The sequence below is a fragment of the Gigantopelta aegis genome, chromosome 3, assembly GCF_016097555.1.
Source record: "Gigantopelta aegis isolate Gae_Host chromosome 3, Gae_host_genome, whole genome shotgun sequence".
NCBI classification, from domain to species: Eukaryota; Metazoa; Mollusca; class Gastropoda; order Neomphalida; family Peltospiridae; genus Gigantopelta; species Gigantopelta aegis.
Genome location: NC_054701.1, coordinates 22,965,531 through 22,981,445, shown reverse-complemented (window position 1 = coordinate 22,981,445; position 15,915 = coordinate 22,965,531). Strand labels below are relative to the sequence as shown.

The 15,915-nt window shown below is 33.1% G+C and overlaps 1 protein-coding gene across 6 annotated transcripts in view; it reads right to left on the bottom strand.

Moving 5' to 3' along the window:
* Positions 1-1,883: 1,883 nt before the first annotated feature.
* The window catches only part of LOC121367713 (septin-2B-like), a 123,508-nt gene continuing 109,476 nt past the window's right edge, over positions 1,884-15,915 (bottom strand). For 5 of the 6 annotated variants that reach the window (XM_041492049.1, XM_041492046.1, XM_041492045.1 and 2 more), the window contains 4 exons: positions 15,047-15,142; positions 8,891-8,969; positions 7,251-7,388; positions 1,884-6,299 (listed from right to left, as the gene is read on the bottom strand). In XM_041492049.1, the coding sequence (XP_041347983.1) occupies positions 7,266-7,388; positions 8,891-8,969; positions 15,047-15,142 (298 nt within the window). In that variant the 3' untranslated portion in view covers positions 1,884-6,299; positions 7,251-7,265. The remainder of the gene's footprint in view (positions 6,300-7,250; positions 7,389-8,890; positions 8,970-15,046; positions 15,143-15,915) is intronic. The other variant, XM_041492047.1, reaches the window with a different exon arrangement.

The window sequence follows — 15,915 nt, the reverse complement described above, 5'->3', positions numbered from 1 at the left end:
CTCGTCGACCTATATAAGCTTTTAGATACGGTACAAGTCTTACAAGTTGTTTCCAAAAATATATCAAACGAACGTAAGTTTGTTAGACACGTTTTTAAATAACTTGGTTTTAAGATGAATTGTAGCTGGACTAGCCGAAAGTTGGCCAACTTTCTGTTGTCACGACTTCCACGACGGTCCAGTTGCTAGTCTGAGCGTTCAGATTACAACTCGATTCTCGTCATATAACCAATTAGTTGTTAATCTGGGGAAACCCGTCTTATGTCAGAAGTTGGGAAAATTACAAAACAGTCTAGTTGGCCAAATTTCTGCTGGCAGTTGACAGTCGAGTCTAGCATTGTTTATTTCTTACAATCATATCCAAAACCTGATTTAAATTTAATTAAAATGTATTTTTCCAACCAAAAGGAATTGTCTACACTGTGCGCTTGCAGTTAACTTGTGACACAGAGCAATGTCTCAGGTTACCTTAGCCTATTCATCACAGATCAATCAATTTTGGTCATGTTTATTTCACCCCTCCTCAGATTCGTACTTGCTTTGCTAACTTGAGAATGTTTTAAGTGGAGTAGATGATTTCCCCCCCCTCTCCTAAGGTCCCAGGATGTGTGTGTGTTTGTGTGTGTGTGTGTGTGTGTTTAAATGTGTGAAAAAGAGAGAATTACCAAATTTACATGTGTTTTTTTTCCATGTTCCAAGGAAGCTTCCCAACAAATTTGGTTACAGTTGGTAAAGTACTTTTGGAGAAGTTGAATGCATACCTCTATGTAACTATAGTAACCCATTACTCCTTCCCTGGGGACATATGGGGGTAGGGGTGGGACCAACATTAATGACATTAACAAAATTATGTAAACCATCTATTGACTTTTACAAATATGAAGACTATTTAGCTATAGCACTTCTGGAAGTCAAGACAATTTAAAAAAAGAAAGAAAAAAAAAGGGATTAATTTCAAACTGTTGGCCCTGCCCCTCAGGCTTCTTTTGGGGTTAGAATAACCAAATTCATTGCTTCACAATGTGCTAAGGAAGCTTTCCACAAGTAGTTTTTGAGAAGTTGTAAAAAATGTGAAATGTTTATGCACAATGGATGACACTTGATGGACGCAAACGGATCGCAATGGGTCACTTTTAGTCTTTGGCTCAGGTGACCTAATAAGATGTACATAAAACCATACAGTAAACAAAATGTAGGAAATGGTTTTATTTCACATTACAAAAAAAAAAGAAAGAAAGAAAAGCACATAAATACAAAAAGTATTCAACTGACGTTGAAGTGAATAAGCACAACTATACATTTATGCAAAAAAAATGAATACACAATAATAATGTTTATAAGTTAATGATATATTTTTCATTTGATATTTTTGATGGAGCACAGGAATAATGTCAACATTTATTTGAACACATTAAGATGATATCAAGAGATATACGTTTTTTTATGTACAAATATCAATTAAAATATCGAATACATTTTGTGATATACTATAACAAGTTTTCTTATAAAATGATTGTATAAAAAACAAGCAACCTATTGCAACCAAATGCAAACAACATTCTATTCCTCAATTATTGTTCTACTACATGAAAGCCACTGGTTAGAGTTCTAATGATCCAAGCTTTGAAACAAGTTTTCCAATGGGGTGGGGAAATGCATACAGATACATACAACTGATATTTGTAACATAAGGATCAAAAACTCGATAAGATCCAATAAAACATACATTTAGTACTTATATTTTAAATTTTTGCATACTGAAATTGCATCATTTAAATTTTTTTTATTATGTTTTGAGTTATCATAATTTCAGCAGTGTTATATGCTAAAAATTATATTAGATTTCAAGGTTTCATGTTTGTTTGTTTTTTTACTGGGGGGGGGGGGGGGGGGGGGGGTCCTCTTACAATGGGAAAACATATCAAGAATTGTAATATAGCAAGTGTAGAACCGAGTCCAGTGGCTTTAATGAGAAAACATCAAACTGTTATGACTGCAAATACGAAGCAAATGTTTTTATTTAATATTATTCATAATACATTTTACCTTTTTTATATAAAATTATTTAATATTTATTTTAAATGTTAATTGGCATACATGTAAACATAGAGAGTTCATGAATATTCTTGAAAGGTTTATTAGGTCCGTCCAAACAACAAATGCAATATTTGTACAAGGCAAGTACATATTTTAAAGAAATTTTCTGAGTAAGGGACATTACTCTATAAGAACACTTATCAAACCACCTCTGTGGCTGATTACACCAACATGGGCTTTTGCTAAAAACAGCTCTTGAAGTATACTATAGGCAATGGTACATAAATAAATTATGTTTTACTTAAACATCAAATATCATTACTAAATTGCTAACTTTTAATTCAGCTTACACAGATAATGTGTATAAAAATAAGCTTTACTTCATTCAACTGACACATGCACACATCCTGTATGTGTAGGTAAAGATTTACAAAATGTTCACAAAACTAGATCACAAAAATGTATTGGACCACATTCAAAGGGCTGTATATAAGAAGAGGGGAAAAAATCAGTTTATGATAATTAAGATGTATAATTCAGTGTGGGGAAAAAAAAAATCACCAAAGCTTTGAACATCAGTTTTAAATAGAAATGCAGTTTCAATACAATATATATATTTATTTATAGCTGTAAATTTAAAGTTTTACATTATTGAATTTTATAAAGTCTTAAAAAGCCTTCACCAGAAAATATTCAATGAAGTTTTGGGTTTTTAAAATACTGTAATTAACTAAAAGCATACTGGTATGAGTTCTGTATCATTAAATATGAAAAAAAGAAGTATATAGTATATAATAAATTTAAAAAAAAAATAATAATAAAGAAGTTATTAATAAATTATAAATATTAAAAACTGGGACTTTTATAAACAAAGTTTGGCCCCAAAGTTTTATGATAATCCTTTTTACTTATCACAAATGACTTTTGACTGAACCGAGTAAAACTGAATGACCTTTTTTTTAAAATACATCATCCTTGTTTTACTCTTGATAATTTGTAATCATTTTGCAAGGTTCACTCAGTAAAGCAGATGCAATCATAATAATGTAGAAGATCTGTATTTTACAAAACTGCTCACGACCCAGTCAACTGTCATCCCTTACCATCACCCCTACTCCCCCAAAAACGTAATGAGGTACCAGCCTCCTACAATTAATGATGTGTTAAATAATTCTTCATACAAGGCACAAACATTTGTAAATAGTGTCTAATCATGATAATTGTTTGGTTATATGAATTACACAGTAAAATATTAGGGAGTGAACATTGTTGATGCTACTAACAAGAAATGTTAAGTGGAAAACTTTGCAGGATCCAGAAGAATGAGGACAAGATGTTTTCAGGTAGTGCCATCAGTAAACTAATCAATGGATTATAGAAAACAGTTAACATGTTTTATGAACAGCAATGCTCCTAAAGCCCTGGTTTATTCTGTTAACACTATTAAACATCAAATTTTTTCAGTTTAAAAACATTACTAGTATTCACAGCTAAAGGATACCTTTATCTTGAGAATTTAATAGTGCACTTAAAGCATCAATGTTATTCACATGATTAGAAAGGTGCTAATCAACACTAAAATGATCGTTCATTAATGTGAAATTCTGGGGCCAGCAATAATTGTAGTGTTTTACATATACTGCATAAAGAAAGGAAAAATACACAAACATGAAAGTTTAGAATGAGACTCATGCAAGTTATCACTATGTTTAATAGAAGATATGTGATATGTTATTGGGCAGATTAAAACACAGCAAATCTCATATAACTCAATTTCCGTATGTAATCTACCAATCACATCTTCATTATTACTGGCATACATGTTGACAATTTCCTAACAGGCCATAAAAATGTACCAATACATTTCGTTCAGCATATACAGCAGGTACGACAACAGATAATGTTCGTAAGCACATACTAGAAATATGAATGCACATTTTAGAAATGAATGAAGATTAACATTTAGAATTACTGCTAGAATATGCAACAATAATTTAAAATATTTGTGTTTTACCTTTATTTTTAGAAATATAATAAACCTTATCCTTCAATGATTGGTAGGATGTTTTAAACCAACAAGCAAATATATATTCTTGGCATTATTATAATTTTAGAAAAATATACATTCGAACATTTTAAACGGAAATTAAAGCTTTTTTAAAGAATTATTTTTTAATTCATAATCACTATACAGCAAAACAATTGGCAGCTAATTTACAAATAAGCCACATACATGTCTAACTTCACTAATAAAATACACCTTGACATCTATTAGATCTAAATTTAAACAAAATTACACCATTTCACAAGATAGCATTTCTTTTCCAACCTACAGAAATAATTCAATTCAATATTTTGGTTCTACACTCAACTTCAGTAATAAAGCCAAAAAAAATAAATAAAAGGAAGACTATTCCATAAATGATCTCATGGGGTTTATGAGAATAGAGTATCAGGCCCTAATCTGGAATTGAAAAAGTAGGAGAAGTGACTTCTCTCTTCCTAGAAGAAAGGGGAGAAGATTGATAAAAGTAAGCGAAGTGAACATTTATCGGTACATACTCAGTATGCACAATTTGAAGGCAATATTTTACATGCCCAGTATTTTTCTGAATTTGTTTTTGATATACATGTCAGTATATATGTTTGAAGCTGGGAGGGGTTAATACTCTACAAGTATATCAGGGTTTTTTTTTAGCATACAAAGTATTTTGTATTCAAATATGTTCAAGGGTTGAGTAATTATTTTTATTGTGTTCTGTACAAAATGTTGAACAGAAGACCCATACTCCTTATGATAATTTCTAAAAAACCCCAAGCAAAAACAGAAATTAGTTGTAAAAACCCAATTGGTTAATACAGGTATCAATGAAATACAGAGATAATAAGACTTCACATGAATGCTACATTTAATATCAATCCACATTCACTGCCTATTCTAGCTGATGCACTGCTCTTGAAGAACTAACATTTTAAATGTTCCATCTTCATTACCGGTACTATATGTATTTTGTCAACTGATTGAACAGGAAACTTCAGATGAGATGTGACCATCATAGCACACAACAGAGATACTAATGTGTGGTTTTCAAATTAGTATTCAAGATTACATCCTGTCTCAGACATGTCATGTCTCTTTGGATATATATATTTTAATTATGTTACAGTAAAAAAATCATGTTATTCAAGCACCAATTTCACAAAACATCATAAACCTAGTTTTGCAGGTAAACGTAAATCTATGATTAAATTACAATTTGATTTACTACCATCTGTACAACTAATATGGTTTAAAGTATACAAAATTCAGTTTCTTTTATGAATGCTCCATGTACTGTAATGATGTGATTTTCTGTGTAAAACAGATGTCACACACTATTAAACGACAGGTATAACTGCTAGTAGCAAAAGTAGATTAACAATATTTTGTGAAACATGATCCTGGTGTCTGGTTTTCTCAGAAACAATCATTTTTAGTAGTGTTTTGGCAAAATCACGGATAGGAAAGTCCGATACTCATTATCATGTAACATAATTCACCATTACCATGGTGACAGAAATCCTGAGGCTTCGTTATATTTTCATAAAACAATATGTTGGTCCATCATATTAAAAATGTAAGCAAAACATATGCTTTATGATTAATGATGATGTGACTGTCAAAGTATAACTAAAATAAAAATATCATTAAAACATACTGAACATTCACATTTTAGGTAGTTACCACCTAACTTAATTTTTGAGAGGCTGTCATAATGTCTAAATAAATGATGTACATAGCTCTTTGCAAGATTTTAGTTTAATTTGTTTTTCCTTTTCCAAAAACAAAAAGAAAGGAAAGAAGCATGATCTTCAGTTCAAGATATTCAAAATTAACACACTCGATTTTAAACAGATGATCATACAAAGGTCATCGATTACTGGTAGTGTCATGTCAAAAATACATCTAATGTATTTTTTTCGAATTCCTCAACATGATTGCAACTAATTTCACACATTCTCCAACAAAGCCAACATGATTGAATTTTTAACAATTTATCGAAGGTGAGTGAACAATTCACACCTTTTCCACATATATCTTTAAAAGAATACGTGTCATGTTAATGTTTTACTGAAACTGGATGACTAGTGAAAAAGACATGTTTTTAAAACGTGCTGTACTGGAGTTGTAGATGATGATGGTGGCTGGGAGAATTGTTTTTGGCTAGGAGATGGAAACTCATCTCCAATCGGAAATCCACATGATGAACCAAGCAGAAAACCTGAAATTTATAAAGAAAACGTTTTAATTTTTTGATTGCACAAAACAAAACATCATTTGAAATAAGTGTGGATGACACAGAAAAAAAGAAAAAAAATCCCCACAAAAGAAATTCCTCCAACAACTCAGAAACAGCCAGATCAATGAAAAAGGACAGAGTATGGATAACAGTATCTTTAATTAGGTTATGTATTTTAATTAATGTTTAAAAAAAAAAAATATTATTAACAAAGCATGCCAGTAAATGCATGTATCGAACTGGGGGCTATTAGGTATTCATAACACCAATTTTGACACCTAGACTATAGAACAAGACCCCCCTCCCCCACATACACACACACTGATGTTGGTATTATTATAATAAATAAATTTACACATATTTTTGTCAAAAGATGTATATAAATACAGAAGGAAGCAAATGTTTTATTTAATGATGCACTCAACACATTTTAATTAGTTATATGGCGTCAGACATATGGTTAAGGACCACACAGATATAGAGAGAGGAAATCTGCTGTCACCACTTCATGGGCTACTCTTTTCGATTAGCAGCAAGGGATCTTTTATATGCACCATCCCATAGACAGAATAACACATACCACAGCCTTTAATATACCAGTCGTGGTGCACTGGCTGGAGCAAGAAATAGCGCAATGGGCCCACTGATGGGGATCGATACCAAACCGACCGCGCATCAAGCGAACGCTTTACCACTGGGCTACGTTCCGCCCCATAAATACAACAGCGTATCAATAAGTCACAAATCTAATCCTACTGATATTGTCAACTAATTTATAGATACAATGTATATATTTTCAAAACCCTTGCTACAACCACTGTTTGCACTGGTGGATTATACTGACCCATTAAAGCAAAGTGATAAACATCTACCTTAAAAATAAAACACTGACACTACTAAAGGTTTAAAGACGGTGATAAAGACGAGACTCACTATGTCTGCTGTGAGCTACACGTTATGTGACTTGACGTCACCGTTCTGCTGTGGGCGTCCAACCTGCGGCTGCTGCCTTTGTTTCTGGTTCTCCATCTCTTTCTGCATCTTTATCAGCATCTCCTGCATCCGGCGGATCTAAAACAAACACATATCTTTTAATGAAGACGCCAAAAAAACATAAAAGAACAAAAAGAGAATGATTTTTAATTTTTTTATACTATGAACACTGAGAGTTATTGCCAACACCAGGGATGACTGCAGACCATTTGGAAATCCAGAAAACATTGCAGGGTATTAAAACGTAGGGGTTTATTGGGAGCTTTTCTTCAAAGAGCAAGGACAAGAATAGTTCCAGGTAGAGGTAAAATCCAGAATTCCAAATATGTCATATGGCAATTCTAGTAACCGGAAAGACTGACATATTTATGGAACAGATGGAAGATGCCAGAAAACCCCCCAAAACCCCAACCCCAACAAGAATGCCATTCAATTAACTCTTGCCTACCAAAAATCTTTTCAGTGCGATGTGATGAACATCCATAGGTGCACCTTCAGGGCTTGAACTTAACGACGGCATTCAGATATAAATTGCCATAGGCAGAAAGCTCCTCAACAATGGCAAAATGTATACACCTGGTGCACGTTATCTGCCACTATTTAACATTTCCACAGCTGAAATTTGTCTACATACAAAAAAATAACCTTTTAGTTGCTGCAAATGTCACTTTAAAAAATATTGCCATTGGCAGGCTCAATTTGCCGTCGCTGGGCTGTTTCACCCATGGTAATTCTTTTAAAAATTGATGTGGGGGACAAATTCTTAAGTTCAAGCCCTGCACTTATAAACCAAGTTTCATTGACATTGGATTTATAGTTTGTGAGACACTGATCTAAACATAAAACTCCAATGCAAAAGTTGTAGCTGACAACTTGCAATACCTATATCTCATCTTCTTACTTCATATAGACTCAAGGAAATAATCTTTTGATGAGGCTAGCTCAAGTACGAAAGTGATGACTCACTACTATCAGTTTTATCTGATCTCCGTACACATTAAGGTCAACGGCAGTCACTTTTCGCACCCTTGTTTTTGCTTCGTACACAATAAATATAGCATATCTAACTGTAATTTCACTTGAAATCCATATTTCGTAAAAAGTACAATTTTTTAATCACAAGATTTTTTTCAAACACATTCAGGTGCATTAGTAATGTTCACACAAAAAAATTTCAATAGCAATTTTGCATTGGAATATTTCCAGCATTCTTAAAACGGAAACGTCATGTACCCGGTTTATGATTATTGTATGGAGATGCAAAGTGATTGGAATATTAACATCATTCAAATTCAAAATTAGCTATATTATTACAATGCTTCGCCACATTAAAATAAAAACTGGTCTACTAACTTTGACCCCTGGTCAAATTTCTATACCAAGCAGACAACGCTGGACAAAATATTAATTTGAAGTTTGAAAAGATGAAAGAAATAAAAAGTACCTTTTGTCAAATATATCATATCAAAAAATTACTGTTGGATATGTTTTATTTATTGTGTACGAAAAAAAAGACAATGGTCCAAAAAGTGACTGTCGTCGACCTTAAAGACAAATACTACACAATATTGTTCACTTACTTCTGCCTCCTTCTCGCTGAGCTGTCTCTCCTTGTCGTTAAGATCCTTCTCCTGCCCACTGTCAGGTCTGCGAGGTTTCCTGGCAACACAAAGTCATCAGCATTTCAAACATGCGAAAATCTATTAATTTATAATGCCTATCTTTCTACAATTCATTATTTATCACCAGTCAACCATGAACAAACATTGAGTTGAATGATTAATGCTTTCCTAACTTAGATTCAGGGTTTCTGACAGAAAGAAATTTCTGGGTATGGTACTATGGAATTGAATGCATCCAGTCAACAGGAGGGGGGGGGGGGGGGGTCTCCCCCCGAGAAAGAAAAAATGGGTTATGTTTAGGGTTAGGGTTAAGAAAATCATACAGTAATGATAAAGAGTAATTAATTTTGTCAAAATGTTAACTTAAAAAAATAGTATCTGCAAAAGTATTTGGGTAAGGCGTATTACTCATTTTAGCCTCTGTCAGAAACCCTTACCGTATATCTTCGCCTATAAGTCGAATTTTTTTCACCCAAAAATTATTTTATAACTTGGGGGGTCGACTTATAAGAGGGTAAAAAAATTTCACCAAAAAATATTACTGTTTTGGGGATTATTTTACAAGTTTTATTGTTGAAGTATGCCATGTATTTATACTCAAATATGTTAATTTGACACATTTATTTTTTATAACCTATTTTTTTTGGCATTAGAACGGTTTTGGTTATGCGAAAAGGCGTACGATCTCACTCACTTGCCAAGACAACAGTCCACTTAGTTAAATTAACAGTCATAACTAATAGTAAAAATGTAAACAATACTAACTACCTGTTGCCTGATTAGTTTAGTTTTGAAATCTGGTCACTGGCATTAATGGTTCATATTCAAACAATTCTTTGGCGGTGATTAACTTCATGAATATTACTAAGCTTTCCCCTTAAAAATAGACTGATCTCTGCAGTTCACTTATCTGGAGCAATAGGGACACACATCATTTGTACAAAAACCAGTGTACTTTCCAGAGTTATCCTCCTTACATGTATTAAAATGGCGGCAAAACGTGATACTTTCAGTTTTATCGTAGTGATCTGTTGTCAGCGTTTAGAAAATAAAGTTGTTGTCTGTGCACAAAACCATCTGTACAGTACTTTACAGTAACAGTCAAACAGCTTTTTCACTCTCTTCTAAGGGAATATTTCGTTTTGATGCTATGTAATAATGATATTTGATTGGAATAGTCTGATCATATTGCGATGTACAAAACGTGAAAACCGAAGTTTGTAAAATAATTTTCTTTTGTTCAAATATTATTGTTCTCATGTGCTGAAAATAAGAAATATTTCAATATTTATAAGTAGTTTTTCATGGGTCGACTTATAAACGGGTCAATAAAAAAATACGTTTTCAGGGCTTGAAATTAGGGACTCGACTTATAGCCGAGATCGACTTACAGGCGAAGATATACGGTAGATTATAGATACAATGTAAATTTACATGCTAATGGGAGCTGAATATTACTCTCCTCGAACTAGTCTTAGAGTGATGGCTCCCCTTAAATGGTAGGGTCTGTCATATTCAGTACCATTCTTCATGAGAAAGATTAGTCTTAGAGTGATGGCTCCCCTTAAATGGTAGGGTCTGTCATATTCAGTACAATTCTTCATGAGAAAGATTAGTCTTAGAGTGATGGCTCCCCTTAAATGGTAGGGTCTGTCATATTCAGTACCATTCTTCATGAGAAAGATTAGTCTTAGAGTAATGGCTCCCCTTAAATGGTAGGGTCTGTCATATTCAGTACCATTCTTCATGAGAAAGATTAGTCTTAGAGTGATGGCTCCCCTTAAATGGTAGGGTCTGTCATATTCAGTACCATTCTTCATGAGAAAGATTAGTCTTAGAGTGATGGCTCCCCTTAAATGGTAGGGTCTGTCATATTCAGTACAATTCTTCATGAGAAAGATTAGTCTTAGAGTGATGGCTCCCCTTAAATGGTAGGGTCTGTCATATTCAGTACCATTCTTCATAAGAAAGATAAGTTGTGCTGTGTTCTCGTATAATTTAAAAATTCACATTGCTTTGTTAATTAAACAAAATCACACCTTAATCTGTTAAAAAGATATATTATGAATACTTTAAAAATAATAAAACATTGAAATTTGTTATGTTCATAAGACTAATTTTTAATATTTAAAGGTTTTTAAAAAATATATATATGATATGACCTGCGTTAGCAGTAAATAGCTACATTAACCTGCTTCTGTAAAGTTTGCTACATAATGTCATAAAACTTGGCAAATGAAACCAATTCAAGGGATATAATTGGTCATGGTTAACTAATATATCCCAAGTTGTCTCACCTTACAGCATAAAATACTGAAATGTATTTGACAGAATATTAAATTGTATTAAATAATTGTGTTAAAAGTCAATTAAATTATTCAAAGAAATGAGTTAAAAAGAAATGGTAAGGTTTTTTATAAAAATTATTTCATTAGCTATACCCGGATTCCATTTTATTAAATCTCTCCCACCTTTAAAAATTATATAAATAAACAAATAAAATGTAAAATAATAGTAAATACATTTTTAAAAACTAATAAATAATAATAATAAAGTAAAAATACATTATCTGTAAAAATTTACCATCAGTCTATTATTGCCTGTCTGTTGCACACATAAGGTAACAACGACAAATACTTTACAACATAGGCACACTCTTGTTAAAAAAAAACATGTGGAATTTGTAAAAATGGATGTGCATTCAAAAGAAAGAGGTTTTACTTGATACAACATATAGAGATGTAGAAGGTATCAGCAGTGTTGATAGGTTTTGTAAACCACCTAAGAAAATTAAAATGGAATGCAATGTTTAATAATATCCCAGTATATTTTATTTTTGAACTATGGCTATTTAAAATAAGGTTAAATCGACACGATCCAGTGAGTGAGATGAAACCCACTGATGCAATATAATCTACCGTTACCAAATAATCATTTGTTTCATTTAACAACATCAAAGCAAATGATTTATTAATCATCGGCTACTGGATGTCAAGCATTTGACAATTCTGACATACAGAGAAAATCCTCTGCATTTTTCCATTTGCGGCCAGGGATCGTTTATATGTCCTTTACCACAGGACAGCACATACCATAGCCATTAATATAACAGTAATGGAACACTGGTTGGGAAAAAACCCCCAACAATTGGAGAATAGGTCTACTGACTGGATTTTATTATATAATCATAGCACTTCAGGCGAGTGGGTTTATCAACTGAGCAAGATCTCCATCCCCCAACTCCCTTCAACTTCACAATCATAGCACTTCAGGCGAGTGGGTTTATCAACTGAGCAAGATCTCCATCCCCCAACTCCCTTCAACTTCACAATCATAGCACTTCAGGCGAGTGGGTTTATCAACTGAGCAAGATCTCCATCCCCCAACTCCCTTCAACTTCACAATCATAGCACTTCAGGCGAGTGGGTTTATCAACTGAGCAAGATCTCCATCCCCCAACTCCCTTCAACTTCACAATCATAGCACTTCAGGCGAGTGGGTTTATCAACTGAGCAAGATCTCCATCCCCAACTCCCTTCAACTTCACAATCATAGCACTTCAGGCGAGTGGGTTTATCAACTGAGCAAGATCTCCATCCCCCAACTCCCTTCAACTTCACAATCATAGCACTTCAGGCGAGTGGGTTTATCAACTGAGCAAGATCTCCATCCCCAACTCCCTTCAACTTCACAATCATAGCACTTCAGGCGAGTGGGTTTATCAACTGAGCAAGATCTCCATCCCCCAACTCCCTTCAACTTCACAATCATAGCACTTCAGGCGAGTGGGTTTATCAACTGAGCAAGATCTCCATCCCCAACTCCCTTCAACTTCACAATCATAGCACTTCAGGCGAGTGGGTTTATCAACTGAGCAAGATCTCCATCCCCAACTCCCTTCAACTTCACAATCATAGCACTTCAGGCGAGTGGGTTTATCAACTGAGCAAGATCTCCATCCCCAACTCCCTTCAACTTCACAATCATAGCACTTCAGGCGAGTGGGTTTATCAACTGAGCAAGATCTCCATCCCCCAACTCCCTTCAACTTCACAATCATAGCACTTCAGGCGAGTGGGTTTATCAACTGAGCAAGATCTCCATCCCCAACTCCCTTCAACTTCACAATCATAGCACTTCAGGCGAGTGGGTTTATCAACTGAGCAAGATCTCCATCCCCAACTCCCTTCAACTTCACAATCATAGCACTTCAGGCGAGTGGGTTTAACAACTGAGCAAGATCTCCATCCCCAACTCCCTTGAACTTCACAATAGTAATATCTTTTATAGATTCTTTCCCACAGACAGGAACACATACTCGTTATGTCAATGGAAAACTCACCAGGATCATTAAGGGGGCTTGATCCTATGACCTATTATACCTCAAGCAAGTGTTCTTTTACTTAGCCACCAAGTAAAGACAGCAATTACTCAACACTTAACAGTGTACTGGTATCTGTAATACCACATGGTTTACAAAAACCTACAACACTACTGTAGGCTTATAAACCTGGAAGAAAAGAAAGCGATGCAAAAAGCCTTGAATATATAGAACATAATATTTTAGGGTAAATTTGACATTATAAGTAAATCTGATAATAATACGTTATAAGTAAATCAGACAGAAACATATACTTAAGGCATGCTTGCAAAATTAATAATGATTTTCATATAGAGTGTTTACATGGGTGTCTAACACATTATAAGTATAACATGAATGATATAATTATAAATATGTTTTATAAATATTAAAATAGGAAGAATAAATACTTGTTTTATATATTAAAATAATAGGTGAAACACGATTATAAAATCTCACACCAGTACAATATGGGTTATTAGTACATGCTTCCCAACATTAAGAGGCTGTGTAAAGGCTGCCTTCATATACTGCATAACAAGAGTTACAAAGATACACGATACAGGGTGCGCTTACCATATAAAATCATAGGAATTGGCAGGATGAACCACATAAAGGATTTTTTTTTTTTAAAGAAGAAAAAAGAAATAAAAAAAGATTAATTTAGAGATCCATAAAGAACATAAAAATGTACAAAGTATTTAAATTAAAAAATAAAACAACAATACTCGCTTAAGATTAACATTTTGTGACATTGTTTACATTTTTTTTTTTTTAATATCCCATTGTATATTAAAATAAACACATCACGCCCTAAAATATAAAGAAAAGAAAAACACCCAACAAAAATAAACCCAAATCACTTTTTGTAAGACTATAGAATTCACTGCTTGTGATAAACTCTCTCTATTTGAAACAAACCGAGGACTTCGGTGGTAGAGAAGTGTTCTTGAAAAATATATCTATATCTATATCATTAATGCATTATAAACAGGCTTTTTTGTACCTTTTTAAACTGTAGTAACAAAATCAAACAAAACATTATCTGTAACAAACAACTCAAAGTGCATATATAAATATTTTTAAAATGCATAAAAATGTAAACAAAATGCATAATGTCATAACTGAAAATGTTTATATTAGAAATCAAACCTAGAAAATATTATATCTCTAGCAATCTGTCCCTAAGTTAACAATAAGTGAAAAGACTTTTGTTCACTTCTTATTTACCATAAAAATAGAGGTATTTATTAATTTGAGAATGGGATCGTACTGAGAATTTCATTTTATATTATTTCATTTCAAGGTCAATGAGAGAATTCAAAATGTAAGTGAAAGTGTTTTTGTTTGTTGTTGTTGCAAATTTAAACACACACCCCTTTCCACCAAACCCCTCCCAAAAAAACACGACAACAATAAATAATAATTTAAAAAAGTGTTGCTTAGTTTAAGAGAAAAATTACAAAACTCTACTAAACAATAATCATGCTGACCGTCATGCTTACTGCTATGTTGTTATTATACTACTAAATAATATTGCAATCGAAACCAGTCTAACATTCAAAACTGAACTTAGTTTTTCAGTGACATCTTAACTCAGTTTTATGCAACTCCATAGTATATTTTCAGGCAGCAAATATTCAGTAAAAATATAGACGTTAAGATATTATTTTTTTAATTCTACTTGTGCATGTATCTAAACTCTCATTTCTCTAGCAAACATCGAGGCAAAATAACATGAAAATAACACATACGCTGGTTTCGCTTTTCCTCCCACTGCTAATCGCTCTGCTCGGAAGTTCTCATAGTGTAAATCTTGCGTCACCTCCTGCAAATCTTGCATATGTGTACTATTAAAAAAAAAAACATTTAACCATCAGGCATCGAAATAAACAATGTGTCTGGTAACCCATGTACACGTCACCACAAAATACAGACCTGGTTACCTATAGTTTATGACACATTTATATTTCCATTATTATTGCTATGAAATCTCGTCACAGAAACACTGATGCTTGTTATTCATACATATCACCATTCTCATTAAACTGATATTGTCTGTATATAAGAATTGTTTCTCATTTTTTAGGAATTTATCGATGTATAAAAGTCACAAATGGTATAAAATCGCATAGCGTAGCGAAGCGATTTTATACTACATTTGTGACTTTTATACATCGATAAATTCCTAAAAAATTAGAAACAATTCTTATAATTACAAACAGTACAAGAAGTGTACCGTAAAACACTCAAAAATAATTTCTTTCGTTCTTACCGTCAGCCATGTTCTGTAAATAAGCGTAGGAATACATGTATACATACTATTGGATATTTTGGGGTTTTTTTTTAACAGAATAAAAACAAATAAAAAATATATTGTAATTTTTTTATATTTATAACATGTATATCTCATCCAGTTTCCCTTATTTTTTTAATAGAGAAAACAGGTCACTTCCTTGTTCTATTTTTAAAACGATCACCGAACTGGGTCATTGGGCTTCTCGCCCGTCCAGCTAAAAATAGTTCCAATCGATCTTGGTCTTCCGTGATGACGTATTTTTATGAGGTTTATGGAAGGATAACGCTTGGTTTTTTAGCGACGTCAGCCAATCAGAATACAGTA